At 43.9% G+C, this 14,755-nt stretch overlaps 1 protein-coding gene across 5 annotated transcripts in view; it reads left to right on the plus strand.

The window, feature by feature from the left end:
- IMMT (inner membrane mitochondrial protein) overlaps nt 1-14,755 on the plus strand; it is a 156,664-nt gene that overhangs the window by 70,165 nt on the left and 71,744 nt on the right. For all 5 annotated transcript variants that reach the window (XM_030191054.1, XM_030191056.1, XM_030191057.1 and 2 more), the window contains 2 exons: nt 14,250-14,385; nt 14,535-14,664. In XM_030191054.1, the coding sequence (XP_030046914.1) occupies nt 14,250-14,385; nt 14,535-14,664 (266 nt within the window). The remainder of the gene's footprint in view (nt 1-14,249; nt 14,386-14,534; nt 14,665-14,755) is intronic.

Consider the following 14,755-nt stretch of genomic DNA (forward strand, 5'->3'; position numbering starts at 1 on the left):
AATACCAGGCCATGTCCAGGCTTCAGCACTGAATATCTGGTTTTTGTGGAGCTGGGCTAACACACATACATTCCTACACTTAACTTCAGATAGGCATGCCCAAATAGCATCTACTGCAATGTTCCTTGGACTTTTAGGATGCATGGCAGCAGATTTCCATGTAGTTTCATTAGCTTGGTTGCATGTGCAACCGCTCCAGTGATATCTCAAGCTACACTGGGACCAGCATTGCCAGCCTTTTAGTAAAAAGATTCCCTTGCTGAGCCCATTTCAAATGCTACTCTGTTTTCCCTCAGTTAAATGACGACATATATTTGACTCTTCTGTATACTATCAAGCAGTGTCAATGTGGAATTTGTTACCAATACAGATTCGTGTTTCGCAGAATTATCTGTTTTTTTCGAAAAGGACTTAAAACTTATTTATTCAATGAACATGTCCCTTAAGGTTGTTCTAGAATAGTTGAAAAAGTTTCATTTGTAAATTCCTGGATTTTTATCTGGTTATCTTATACTGTGATCTGCATTGAACTATTTTTTGGTATTGTGGAATAGAAGAACTGTGTAACAACATAACATCCCTACATTGGTGGGTAAACCTATCAAACATGACCAGAGGCTGCCAATTCCAGACACTGCAACTTGAGATGACTTGAACCAAAGATGCATCCATGCATGGCTAAGGAGCTAATTTATTCCCATTTGTGCATGCAAGGATTACAGAACCAACAAGAACAATGGCTGCATACTAATGTTGTGAAGATCAGAGCAATTTTTAATGCAATACAAACTTTCATAACTTGGATCCAGAGAAGAGTTGTGCTTGTTAGAACAGACCATCAAGTAAGCAATGTTCTATGCCCTCAGACAAGAGGGTTCAGCTTCCCTTTGACTCTGATGCCTGTTGGGAGGCATCAAGAATTTGGCAGTTCACATGTTCCATGCAGACCATGCTTCAGACAGCATACCTGCTGGGGTTAGCAGACTCTCTTAAGTCAAAAACTTGATTGACTTGAATGGTCACTCAGTCTGCAAGTAGCACAGTAGTTTCAAGTTTTGTTTATTTTTGATATAGCCCACACCGTATAAAAATAAGTGGTTATCAAACCTTAAAAAGGGGTGGAAATACACAAGGATAGCAATTTTAATTACAATGCAATCATAAATGAGCACAGTAGGACGCTGATCATCGGTACTAACCTTGGCAGAGAGCAGGCCAGATAATGAAAAATCTGGGTAATTGGGCATTTCTTTCTGAAAAGAGTACACACTTTGAGAGTTACTTGTTGAGCATTATTTTTTGTTTTTCAATAATAAATGGGGGGAAAAACCTCTTTTTGATTATATAATTTTTTAAACTGTATATTGGGCATAATGTGATAACTGATAGAGATTACAGTAAAAAAAAAATTAAAGATAAAGAATGGAAGCAGTCCGGATAATTGGAGTTCGGATAGTCTGCATCCTACTTTAGTTAGACCCAGAAATAGACTTTTTTTCATCTGCTGAAAATGCAGCATGAACTGTTCTGTTTGTTCAAACCAGTCCAGATTAGCTCACAATGCTTTTGTAATGTTGAGGGGACAGGGTCTTCTGTATGCCTTTCCTCCATTTCCCTTGGATCCTGGTTCTGCAGGTCATTTTTATTGCCTCACAGTGGCCAAGACAGCTTTGGTTTTCCCAGCGTTTTGCCTTATCGAATATTTGGCGGATATTACTCCACCACCATCTGATGCAACTTTGCAGATTCCTACTACATGCCAACCTGAAAAATCTATCCCTCACAGCTAGGATATTGAGGCGAATATAAATGATCATCTTCCTGTCACAAAATTGTGAAAGGAAATTCTACTAGTGTCTAGGAGACCTGTGTTGATTAAATTATAAAAGTTTAAATGGCACCAGTTCTCTAAATGGCTAAGGCTCACAGACGGGACCATTTCTTATGCTCAGTATCTCAAGTCCTTTCTTATATTCTCCAGCTGTTTCTAAATAAAGCCTAAAAAATTTTCAGTGCACACCATTTGCAGCCTTTCATAACTGCATTCAAGGAAATTCCCTTTCCATTTATAATAGTGGTATTCTTGGTTCATTAGAAGCCTCATGCACATTAAAACCTCCTCTGAAAATGCCTCCGCCAGCCTGTGACCTCAACATTGTATTTCTCCAAGGACAAGAAGGCCTTCTTATTCTCACATCTGGGTGGCATCATTTGACCCAGCCCAGTGCAGATGCTGACAATCGAGTAAAGTAGAAGATTAAAGCAGCATCCCACAGCGCATGCGCTGGCACCTTCCCACACAAGCACAGGTCCTCCAGTTTTGAGCTGAAAAGTTACGTTAGCGTGTTCTTTCCTCACGCTGTGGCAATTTTTTGCCAAGTGCCTTCCTGTGTGGGTTTTAAAAAATTTTTTAGTCATTATTTTTCTCATTTTTCATCTTTCCAGCCCCTTGTATTTTTTTTAGGGGTTTTTTTTGGCCCTTTTTAAGTTTGCTTTATTTTCGGGTGTGGCTGCCTGGTTTAGGCCGTAGTCCTGACCTTAATTTGAATGCACCCCTTTTTGAGAGTTCAAGATTGAGGAATTTAATTTGGCCGAGATTCTTTTTATCGATGTCACAGAAAGACCCCAGATGTCTTCAAAAGGTGTGCCCAATGTAGATGGGTGATTTTTGCCACGGACCTGCACAACTGGTTCATTGGGTGCTTTGGACCAGATCATGTCTTCTCTGATTGTGATCCCTGTTTAAAAATGTAGGTGAGAAATCAGTGGGTGCAACTGACTCAGCAAACTTTTGGCTCCTCGAAGGCTGGAACATCAACTTTGGCACCAGCAGCATGGACCTGCATGGCTGCCCAGACTTCATCATCCACTGGGAGTGCACTGGCATCAAGGGGATCTTCACTTGTTTTGACACTGGACGCTGATAGACCCTGGGACAGGTCAGCATCGGACCCGACACCGAGGGCACGCACAGGTTCGGCGGCGTCCTCTTTGGCACCGGGGGATCGAAGCTCTATGCATTGGGGGAAGCCCAAGAATGGTAAGCACTGATCTTCATCAACACATGGTGCTGGGTGCACTGGGACATTGGATTCTCCATTGCCCGAGAAGTGCTGGGAGGAGCACTCCCTCTCCTTAGAGGTGCTGGTATGCAAAACAAGTGACCTAGTTCACACCACCAGTTCGACATCGATGCCTGCTTGGGCTGCCTGTTCCTCGGCTCGCATGCCTTTTCCAATACCCACCTTTTGATGAGCAGTTCCAGAGCATGCTCCCAGATGAGCTAATGTAGTTAATGCAGGGGCCTTCCGCTCAGGCATCGTAGGTTATTCGTGACATCAGGGAAGAAAGCTTTCCTGGAGTCTGAGTAGGGCTGTACCTCGGGGCTCTTTGGGGTGTGGATCTCGCTCCACCAAGCCAAGGTTGGTGCAGACTCATTCAGCTGCCTCTGAGTACGCAAAAGTCTTATTGGGACCACTTTTGGGAGTCCAGTGAGGATCCACATTACTTTTCAGAGGATCCATTTCCTCTTCAAGGGAGACAGAAATTTCCACCTGAGGCGCTCTCTTTTACTGGTTTTGTGAGGGAGATGGGTGCGGCCATCCTATTTAAGTTGGAGGAGGAACCTAGGGTGGAAATTTTCTGTCCTGGGCTACAAGTCTCATCCTAAGGAAGGGGTCACTGTGCCATTGCCCCCTATCCTTAAGGATGCATTGTTGAAGAACTGGGAATCTCCTCTCTCAGTGCAGGTCGTACACAATATCCTATCCAGAAGGCTGCTGGTTTTGATAGGGCATAGCTGCCTCACCACTCCATGATGGCTGAATCTGCTCTCAAATGGGCCAAGAGTACTCTGTCCTCGGCGCCTCCTGGACAAGAGGCCAGAACCTTGGATTTGTTTGGGGGGAAAAAACGCTTCAGGTCTCGATGGTCATTCCCGCATCCAGTCTTGCCATCTTTACACGAGCCTTTGCTTGGAGTCTTTTTAGTGAGCAGTACACCGAGTCTGATGGACTCTTTCCCTTCGGATCAGGCCACAGAACTTCGCCAGTTGGCCAACAAGTGGATGGAGTGCAGGCATTATCTGGCCAGGGGTCCTATGATACTTCTGATGTTGCATCCAGACTCTCTGGCATGAGTGTGGGGATGTACAGACTTTCCTGGCTGCTTGTCTCTGACCTCAAACTAGTGGTTCAAGAGAGATTGGTGGACATGCCATGCCAAGTAGACAATTTGAAGAGAAAGTGGAAGAGGTCACTGACCTCATTAAGAAACATATGGACACCATCCACACTCTCTCTTCTGGCATTCTCCATGTGCGTCTTTTTTTTTTTTTTAATCAAAAAGATTTCCAGTGTGCCTAGGCGGCGACCCTATTACCCTCAAAGGTGTAAGCTCCCACCTCCCGCTCACTCTGCTCAGGCCCCTCAGGCCCATACCTCGCATGCTCCATCCTCAGAAGTTCAGCTGGCTCCCCAGTCAAAGCAGGGCACGAGCTTTTGACTGACATAGCTGCTCAACAAATATACATTCCCAGATGGCTTGCAGGTTGGAGGAAGGCTCACTTTTTACCAACACAGATGGCCCATTGTAACATCCAACTGGTGGGTTCGTCAAATAGCCCATCTTGGGTACGCACTGAATTGGCATCAGAAACCACTAAATTGCCCACGGAGAGTATCTTTCATTAGATCTCAGCCCAATCAAGTAGAGAAAATCTCCACCCTTCTACAGCCCTGAGGAATTGAACCCATGCCACCAGGGGAAGTATTGAAGGGATTCTATTCCAGATACTTCCTTGTGGTCAAAAAACAAATAGGGGGAATTTTGGCCCATCCTAGACCTAAGGACCTTGAACAAATTTCTAGTCGAGGAAAAGTTCAGGATGATCTCCCTGGGCACCCTTCTCCCTCTAATTCAGGAAAACAATTGGCTATGCTCTTTGGAACAACACCACCACAGGCGATCAGGAGTAGTGAGCCCTTGGGCTGCTGCCAGAGACCGGCAACAGCAGGAAGACCACCCAACAGGGAAGCGTGGACAAACTTCAACAGACTAGGCTGGAACCAAAAGCTGGAACAGACTTGGCTGGACTGGAACCAAAAGCTGGAGCAGACTTGGCTGGGCTGGACTGGAACCAAAAGCTGGAGCAGACTTGGCTAGACTGGAACCAAATGCTGGAGCATACTTGGCTTGGCTAGACTGGAACCAAATGCTGGAGCAGACTTGGCTTGGCTGGACTGGAGCCAAATGCTGGAGCAGACTTGGCTTGGCTGGACTGGAACCAAATGCTGGAGCAGACTTGGCTTGCCTGGACTGGAACCAAATGCTGGAGCAGACTTGGCTTGGCTGGGCTGGAACCAAAAGCTGGAACAGACTTGGCTTGGCTGGGCTGGAACCAAATGCTGGAACAGACTTGGCTTGGCTGGGCTGGAACCAAATGCTGGAGCAGGCTTGACTGGGCTGGAACCAAATTCTGGACCGGGCTTGGCTGGACTGGGACCGGATACTGGAAGAAGCTTGGCTTGACTGGGCTGGAATTCAGGATTCTCGAACTAGGCAGACCCAAGCAGAGTAGGGCAGAAGCTAGGTCAAACAGAGTGATACAAACAGGAAGGGAGCACGAGCTGAGGACAGACAGAACAAAGACACACAGGAAGAAACTGAAACTAAAGACACACAGGGCAGCTACAAGGAAGGAAGCTAGAACTGAAGACAAACAAGGCAGATACAAACAGTAAGGAACTAAAGCCACACAGAGCAGCTAGATGCAAACAGTAAGGAACTGAAGCTTAAAGACAAGCAAGGTAAATGCTAGCACAGCTAGAAGTGCAACAAAAACTCACAGATGAAAGACCATCTGAAGACCTCTGTTGCAAAGGCAAAGCCTGAAAGTTCCCAGGAGCTTAATAAAGGCAATTACAGATGATGTCACAGGTGAGGCTTGGCAGCAGAACCACCGGGGCAAGTCTGGAAAGCTGGAACATCAGGACTGGAATGGAACCTGGAAGACATCTGGGAAACAGGAAAATCCAGTCCACATCAACCACAGGACCCGGTCACCCGGAGGCAAGGTGAGTGTAGGCGTGGAATATAGTCACAGTCGTGACATAAAGGATGCCTATACCCACATTTTGATAATTCCACGTCACAGGAGGTATCTCTGATTTTGTGTGGGGAAACACCACTTCCAGTTCTGCCATTTAGCATGGCATCTTCCCCTCCCCCCCAAGTTTTTACCAAGTGTCTGTTGGTAGTCACACTGCATCTACGTAGACTGAGGGTGTATGTGTTTCCCTACCTAGACAACTGCTTGTCAAGAGCACAGCTCATGAAGGAGCCATGGAGTCCATACGCCTAACTATTCAGGTGCTGGAGTTTAACTACCCTACATCCAGTTCACCAGTTGGAATACATAGGAGCCCCGCTTGATACAGTGCAGACTCGGGCCTTCCGTCCTCAAGCGAAAGCGGATACCTTAGTAACACTTGCTTCGCAGGTCTGCGGCAGCCAGCAGGTTTCAGCTTGGCAAATGTTGAGATTGATGGGCCACATGGCCTCAGCAGTGCATGTTATTCCTATGGCAGGTCTCCATTTGAGAATGGCCCAGTGGACCTTAGCTTCCCAGTGGCTTTGGGCAACAGGGATCCTAACAGATGTCATTCGCATTCCCCTGGAGCAGACTGACGCCCTTCTCTGGTGGACAATAGGGTCCAATCTGACCCTGGGACTTCTATTCCAAATTCCACCGCCTTGAAAGGTGTTGACAACAGATGCATCCAACCTGGGTTGGGGAGCTCATGTAGATGGGCTTCCACACTCGGGGCCGATGGTCCACGCAGGAGGTTAAGTTGCTCCAGGCCATTGGGAACACTCTAAAGACTTTCAGAGATCGACTCCAGAACCAAATTGTTCTTATTCAAACAGACAACCAGGTTGCAATGTTTTGTGTCAACAAGCAGGGGGGTGGGGGGTACAAGTTCTTGCCCTTTGTGTCAGCAGGCAGTCGGCATGTGGCTATGGGCTCTACTTCACAGTATGGTCCTTCTTGCCAGTTCCTGCCCAGCGGACAGACTGAGCAGGATATTGCAACCACATGAGTGGTCTTTAAACATGGGCGTAGCCCAGAAGGTCTGAGAGTGGGACACCCCCCTCTGTGAACCTTTTCGGCACTCATCTGAAAAACAAAGTCCCTCAGTTCTGCTCCAGGCTTGGGTCACACAGCATGTTAAACTTTAGATGATGTTGACACATCCAGGCAGCGATATCAGACAGGCAGGCTGAAACATTAGTCTGGATGCTGGTTGAGATTTCGGGGGTAGAGAGGTAGATCTGGGAGTTGTCATCGTGGAGATGATATCAGAGAGCCAAGGGAGGAAGTGTAAATGGGAGAACAGGAGAGGACCGAGAACAGAACCCTGAGGTACTCCGATTGGTAGTGGGATAGAAGTGGAAGAGGATCCACCAGAGTGTACACTAAAGGTGCAAAGAGAGAGGTAGGAGGAGAACCAAGAAAGAACAGAGTTTTGAAATCCAAGTGAAGACAGTGTATCAAGGAGTAAGCTGTGATCAACAGTGTCAAAAGCGGCGGATAGATCGAGAAGAATGAGGGTAGAATAGAGACCTTTGGATTTGGCCAGCAACAGGTCATTGGAAACTTTTGTAAGTGCAGTTTCAGTTGAATGAAGAGGGCGAAAGCCAGACTGGAGTGGGTCAATAACGGCATGAGATGAAATAAAGTCAAGACAGCGGCGATGAACGGCGCGTTCAAGTATTTTGGAGAGGAAGGGGAGGAGGGAGATGGGTCGATAGTTGGAAGGACATATAGGGTCAAGTGAGGGCTTCTTAAGGAGTGGTGTGACCACAGCGTGTTTGAAGGCATCAGGAACGGTCGCAGTGGAAAGTGAAAGATTGACAGATAAAAGGGGTGAGAGTAGGAGAGATGGTGTTAAGAAGGTGGTGGGTAGGAATGGGATCAGAGGAACAGGTAGTTTGTTTAGAGGAGGAGAGAAGGTGTGTTGTTTCTTCATCAGTGACTTCGGGAAGGGAGGAAAAGGACAGAGGGGTTGGGGACTATTAGGACACATGGTGGAAACTGTTCATTTAATTCCCTTAGCCAGATTGCACACTCAGCCACTTAGTGGCATCTCAGATTGCACTTGAACCAACATCAGCCTCTCAGCAGGAAGGTTGCATTGCTAGACACCATTCTATTCTCCCTGCAGTGTTATGACCCTACCAAACCAAACTGGAGGCTGTCTATTCCAAACACGGTAACCTCTGATCTCCCTAACCATAGATGTTTCCACACATAGCTGAGGAGTTCATCCCTATCTGCACATGCAAGGGATATAGAATAAACAGGAAAGAGCATTCCACATTAATGTACAGAAACTCAGGGTGATATTCAGTGCAACTGAACCTTTTTTTTCATGGATTTGAGAAAGGTTGTGCTCATCAGAACAGTCGGTCATGTGTTCTGCATCAACAAACAACAGGACTACAATTCTTTTCATCTGTATTAAGATGAAATGAAAAGCTAGCGGTTTGCTTACTCTCTCCATACTATAGTTCAGGCAGGCAGCCTGCCTTGCAGGGCAACAAAACCAAATGAAAGGCTGTTTAAGTCAAACCGTCTCATGAATGGTCACTTGATCACTAGTAGCACAATATCTTCTCAAGTATTGGGGAACCCAGATAATAGACCTCTCTGCATCTGCAGAAAATGCAAAATATCTTCTACTCCATTCATCCAAACCTGTACAGAGTAGCTCACAATGCTTTTGTAATATCTTGGAGCCAAAGGCTGTTCTACCATTCCTCCTCCCCCCCACCATTCCCCCAATTCCAGAAGGCCTACAAGAAATACAAAGGGATAGTTTCATTCTCATTGTGTTCGCATTCATAGCTCTCTTTTTAGCTTTGGCAAAATACTGGCCTGGGCAATGCGAATCGACATTGCCCGCTTGTAAATATGAAGCCTACTGACCTTGGAGAATACCTGCTACAATTAAGTATCTTCGCTTTCCTGACACTATTCCTGAGTCACCCCTGGGATTAGTAGCATGGAATATTGCTGCTAATTGGGTTTCTGCCAGTACTTGTGATCTGGATTGGCCACTGTTGGAAGCATGGGCTAGATAGACCATTGATCTGACCCAGTATGTCTTCTTATATAAGAACTGCCTAAACCAAAAGGGGGTGGTGGAGGATAGCCCAACCTGCAGAGCTAAGAGGCCACGTGATCATGAGAATACACTCTGTCTGTCTCTATTGGAGCAAACTTGGGTGCTGAATAGCTTGTCAAATTGAGCCCTAAGAGGGAAGTGCAGGTATTTCCTCATCCAGGAGAAAGGAGGGGAAGTTTGTTTAGAGGGAGAGAGAGTAGAGCCATTTTATGCTGCTTAACCCAGAAATAAGCAGTGGATTTCCCCCCCTCTATTTAGTAATGGTCTATGGACTTTTCCTTTAGGAAGCCGTCCAGACCCTTTTAAAACCCTGCTAAGCTAACCGCCTTTACCACATTCTCTGGCAACAAATTCCAGAGTTTAATTCCACGTTGAGTGAAGAAGCAATTTTCTCCGATTCGTATTAAATCTACTACTTTGTAGCTTCATCGCATGCCCCCTAGTCCTAGTATTTTTCAAAAGAGTAAATGATTTGTGTCTACCCATTCTACACCATTCATTATTTTATAGACCTCTATCATATCTCCCCTCAGCCGTCTCTTCTCCAAGCTGAAGAGCCCTAGATGCTTCAGCCTTTCCTCATAGGGAAGTTGTCCCGTCCCCTTTATTATTTTCTTCGCCCTTCTCTGCATTTTTTCTAATTCCACTATATCTTTTTTGAGGTGCGGCGACCAGAATTGAACACAATATTCTAGGTGTGGTTGCACCATGGAGCGATACAAAGGCATTATAACGTCCTCCCTTTTGTTTTTCATTCCTTTCCTAATAATGCCTAACATTCTATTTGCTTTCTTAGCCACCTCAGCACACTGAGCAGAGGATTTCAATGCATCGTCAACGCCGCCGCCGAGATCCCTTTCTTGGTCGGTGATTCCTAATGTGGAACCTTGCATTACATAGCTGTAGTTCGGGTTCCTCTTTCCCACATTCATCACTTTGCACTTGCTTACATTAAACGTCATCTGCCGTTTAGTTGCCTAGTCTCCAAGTCACGTAAGGTCCTATTGTAATTTTTCACAATCCTCTTGCGATTTAACCACTTTGAATAACTTTCTGTCATCAGCAAATTTAATTACCTCACTAGTTACTCCCATCTCTAGATTGTTTATAAATATGTTAAAAAGCAGCGGTCCCAGCACAGACCCCTGAGGAACCCCACTATCTACCCTTGTCCATTGAGAATACTGACCATTTAACCCTACTCTGTTTTCCATCCTTTAACCAGTTTTTAATCCACAATAGGACACTACCTCCTACCCCATGACTCTCCAATTTCAGGTAACATAGTAGATGACGGCAGATGATGACCTGAACGGTCCATCCAGTCTGCCCTACAAGATAAACTCATTTTACATGGTATGTAATACTTTATATGTATACCCGAGTTTGATTTGTCCCTGCCTTTCTCAGGGCACAGACCGTAAAAGTCTGCCCAGCATTGTTCCTGTACTAAAAGTTCTGAAGCTAACGTCGAAGCCCCTTAAAATTTACATTCCAGCCCATCCATATCTATTCAGTCACGATCAGGGCACAGACCGTAGAAGTCCACCCTGCACCGATTTTACCCTCCAAATACCAGCGTCACCACCCAATCTCCGCTAAGATTCCATAGATCCATTCCTTCTAAACAGGATTCCTTTGTGTTTATCCCACGCACGTTTGAATTCAATTACTGTTTTCATCTCCACCACCTCCCGCGGGACGTCATTCCACATATCTACCACCCTTTCCGTGAAAATATACTTCCTGACATTACTCCTGAGTCTGCCCCCCTTCAACCTCAACTCATGTCCTCTAGTTCTACCACCTTCCCGTCTCCGGAAAAGATTCGTTTGCGGATTAATACCTTTCAAATATTTGAACGTCTGTATCATGTCACCCCTGTTTCTCCTTTCCTCCAAAGTATATATGTTCAGGTTGGCAAGGCTCTCCTCGTATGGTTTGCAACGCAATCCCATACCATTTTTGTAGCTTTTCTTTGCACCGCTTCCAGTCTTTTTACATCTTTTGCAAAATACAGCCTCCAAAACTGAACACAAAGGTACTTTGTCAAGCACATTTTGAAAATCCAGATACACAATATCAACCGGTTTGCCTTTATCCACATGTTTGTTCACCCCTTCAAAGAAAAATAATAGATTGGTGAGGCAAGATTTCCGTTCACTAAATCCATGTTGGCTTTGTCTCATTAATCTATGCTTTTGAATATGCTCTGTAATTTTGTTTTTTATAATAGTCTCCATTTTGCCAGGCACCGACATCAGGCTTATCGGTCTATAATTTCCCAGATCCGCTCTGGAACCTTTTTTAAAATATTGGCGTTACATGGACTACCCTCTAATCTTTCAGTACCATGCTCGATTTTAATGATAAATTACATATTACTAACAATAGTTCCGCCAGTACCTTTTTCAGTTCTATCAGTACTCTGAGATATCTGGTCCAGGAGATTTGCTACTCTTCAGTTTGTCAAATTGCCCCATTACATCCTCTAGGTTTATAGAGATATCATTCAGTTTCTCCGACTCATCAGCTTTGAATACCATTTCTGGCACTGGTATCTCTCTGAAATCTTCCTCGGTGAAGACCGAAGCAAAGAATTCATTTATTCTCTCCGCTATGACTTTGTCTTACCTGATTGGTGGTTTACCCCTCAGTCATCTAGCAGTCCAGCTGCTATCTTTTTCATCTTTCTGAATCAGGACTTAAAGATTTCTTCAGTGTGCATTGACTTATCAGCTGTTGCCATCAACAATTGGCAAATTGAAGTGCCTTTCCGTTCACCCTTTGGTAGTATGATTCATGAGGGGATTAGAGAATACAAAGCCATCCCTGAAGGCCCGTTATCCAGCGTGGATCCTTAACAGTGTACTAGCTAGACTCATGGAGAGCCCATCCAAGCCACTGGGTGCCACCTAACTTTAAAAAAAAACCTATTTTTCAGGTAGCTGTAACCAAGCATTGATGCACTGCCCTCTCCTATAGGAATTCTTCCATAAGAGTTGTTCTCAGGACTCATCTCAAATTTTTACGAAAAGTCATCCCTGAATTTCACTTAATCCAATCTATAGTCCTACCAGCCTTTTTCCCCCCCCCCCCCCCTCGCTCATCACTATTAGAAGCCATGTTTATATTATTTACAAGGAACCAAGTCTTTTGGAAGACATCATTGTTGTTTGTCACTTTAAATCCCAGTAATCTGCTGTGATAAGCTCAGTGCAAGCCTTAATACCTTCCAGAAGTGGGTTTTCGCCCCTTCTGGGGGATCGGTCTAAGATCGTCAAGGCTTACAAAACCTGATCAATTCCTCTCTGTGCAAGATCCTACATAACAACATAAGAACATAAGAGTTGCCATACTGGGACAGATTAAAGGTCCATCAAGCCCAGTATCCTATTTCCAACAGTGGCCAATCCAGGCCACAAGTACCTGGCAAGATCCTAGAACAGTAAAACAGATTTTATGCTGCTTATCCTAAAATATGCAGTAGATTTTCCCAAATTCAACCTTTTCTTTTACGAAATTATCCATACCTTTTTTAACCCTGCTAAGCTAACTACTTTTACCACATTCTCTGACAATGAATTTAAAAGTTTAATTATTCTTTGAGTGAGATCATGTAGAATCAATCTATATCAAAAAGTACATAAAAAGAGAAATATGCGTAAGCAATACATACCAGGGTGGCACAATCGACCAAACCCGTACTTGCTGGGGACTGGCCTGCAACCATCAAAAAATGCCAAGATTTATATCTACGTGTTGATGAGTAATGATATATCCCCTTTTTAAATTAGAAAAAACATAACCGCGGCAGTCCAAAAAAGGCCCTTCTCTGGAACATAGATGTTAACATTGTATCCATTCTACTTCCATATTAAGACTCTTAGGAATAAGTGTCTCAAGTATAAATCAGTCTTTGTTCTTTTTGCAGGAGTATTCGTGTTACATTACCTCCAATGTCATTCAGGATGTGAAGCAAAACAACAAATTAATAATCAGTCAGTGGTGCCTCTGGCCTACCTGTTCTTATACAATTCAGATGTTCACCAATTTTCAATTTAATAGACCTTTTTGTTTGTCCTATGTAATATAGTCTACATGGGCATATAATGCAGTATACCACATTGGATGTTGTATAATCCATATGTGACTTCAACTGAAATTGTTCTGTTCCAAGGGGGATCTTAACACTGTCCTTTTCAACTGCATATGTACAGTATGCACACCTGCCACATTTATGGTGGTCAATTGATTTATATTTTCTATCATGATATCGAGAAGAAAAAGAAGGCCTAAAGTAAAAACATAGATTATCTATATAGGGGCTGGATATCACCACTATACAGATGATTTATGGTTACCACCTTTGGGTCCATCCTAACACTCGCCCATATCAACACTGATAGTGTGGAGCAGATAGACAGATATTCAACCTGTATATGGATGGTGATAGACTGAATATTTGCAGATAATTTATATCAATTCTAGTTGTCAATATTTTTATAAAACTTTTGAAAACTGACCCATATGTTGCTAAATTTGCCAACTTCCCATAGTAAAGTATTATATCTTATTTCAGTTGCTAAAATTAGAAGATGTGATTCAAAAATGGAAAATAACAGCATCTGTCTAGCAATGGTATACCCTTTTGTTTAGAAAATTGATCCATTAGCAAAAGTGTTGTTCTTTTTGGCTCCGTGCCCTCAGGAAATTAAAGACAGTAGATATAGCTTTCTACTTCACCTTACCAAATATACATGAGGCTAAAGATTGGAACATGGAAGGCATATATTGTATCCTAGTCTGATGGGGGCATTATCTTACCAGGAAATGCATCCAACCGCAAACCTACCATAGTAAGCCTGTCATTGCCTAAAAGGAAAAAAAATCCTTTAGTATACATTTTAGAACAAATAACGCCCTCAATAAAATGCACTAGCGTTGATATTCTTCAGAATATGGACAGATGCCTGATTGTCACTGTTGAAAGTACCTGTCTTTGGTGTGGCTGAATTGGATGCAGCAAAATGCATACTAATAGTATGTGTCTATTTGTAGAGAGGAGTTAGAGAAGATGAAAGGCGTTATTGATGATACTAAGAAGACTTCTGTTGCTGGCTCTAAACTGCACATTCTTGCTGCAGAGGAGAATCTCCATCACATGATTGTGGACTTGGACAATGTGGTCAAAAAGGTAATTGTTCCTGTCCTTCCTAGAAGCAGCACATCTCACTGGCAATCATTTTGTTTGGCAATACTGTATCTGTACTGCTGTCCATTTTAGTATCTAATTTTGAAGACAGTAGTTTCAGGCGTTTTAAGCTCGTTCTCCTCCTTTTGCAGGTTCAGGCATCGCAGTCTGAAGCAAAAATTGTGGCTCAGTATCATGAACTGGTTGCTGTGGCTAAAGAAGAATTTCAACGAGAACTGGATAGTATCACACCTGAAGTACAGTCTGGTTGGAAAGGACTCAGTACGTATGAGCTAACTCATGTTTGTGTATAAATACTGAACATTGCATAATGTGCTGGCAAAGTGATGGTGATCAGTGTTAAAGTTAAAAT

This window comes from Microcaecilia unicolor, chromosome 2 (assembly GCF_901765095.1).
Source record: "Microcaecilia unicolor chromosome 2, aMicUni1.1, whole genome shotgun sequence".
Lineage (NCBI taxonomy): Eukaryota > Metazoa > Chordata > Amphibia > Gymnophiona > Siphonopidae > Microcaecilia > Microcaecilia unicolor.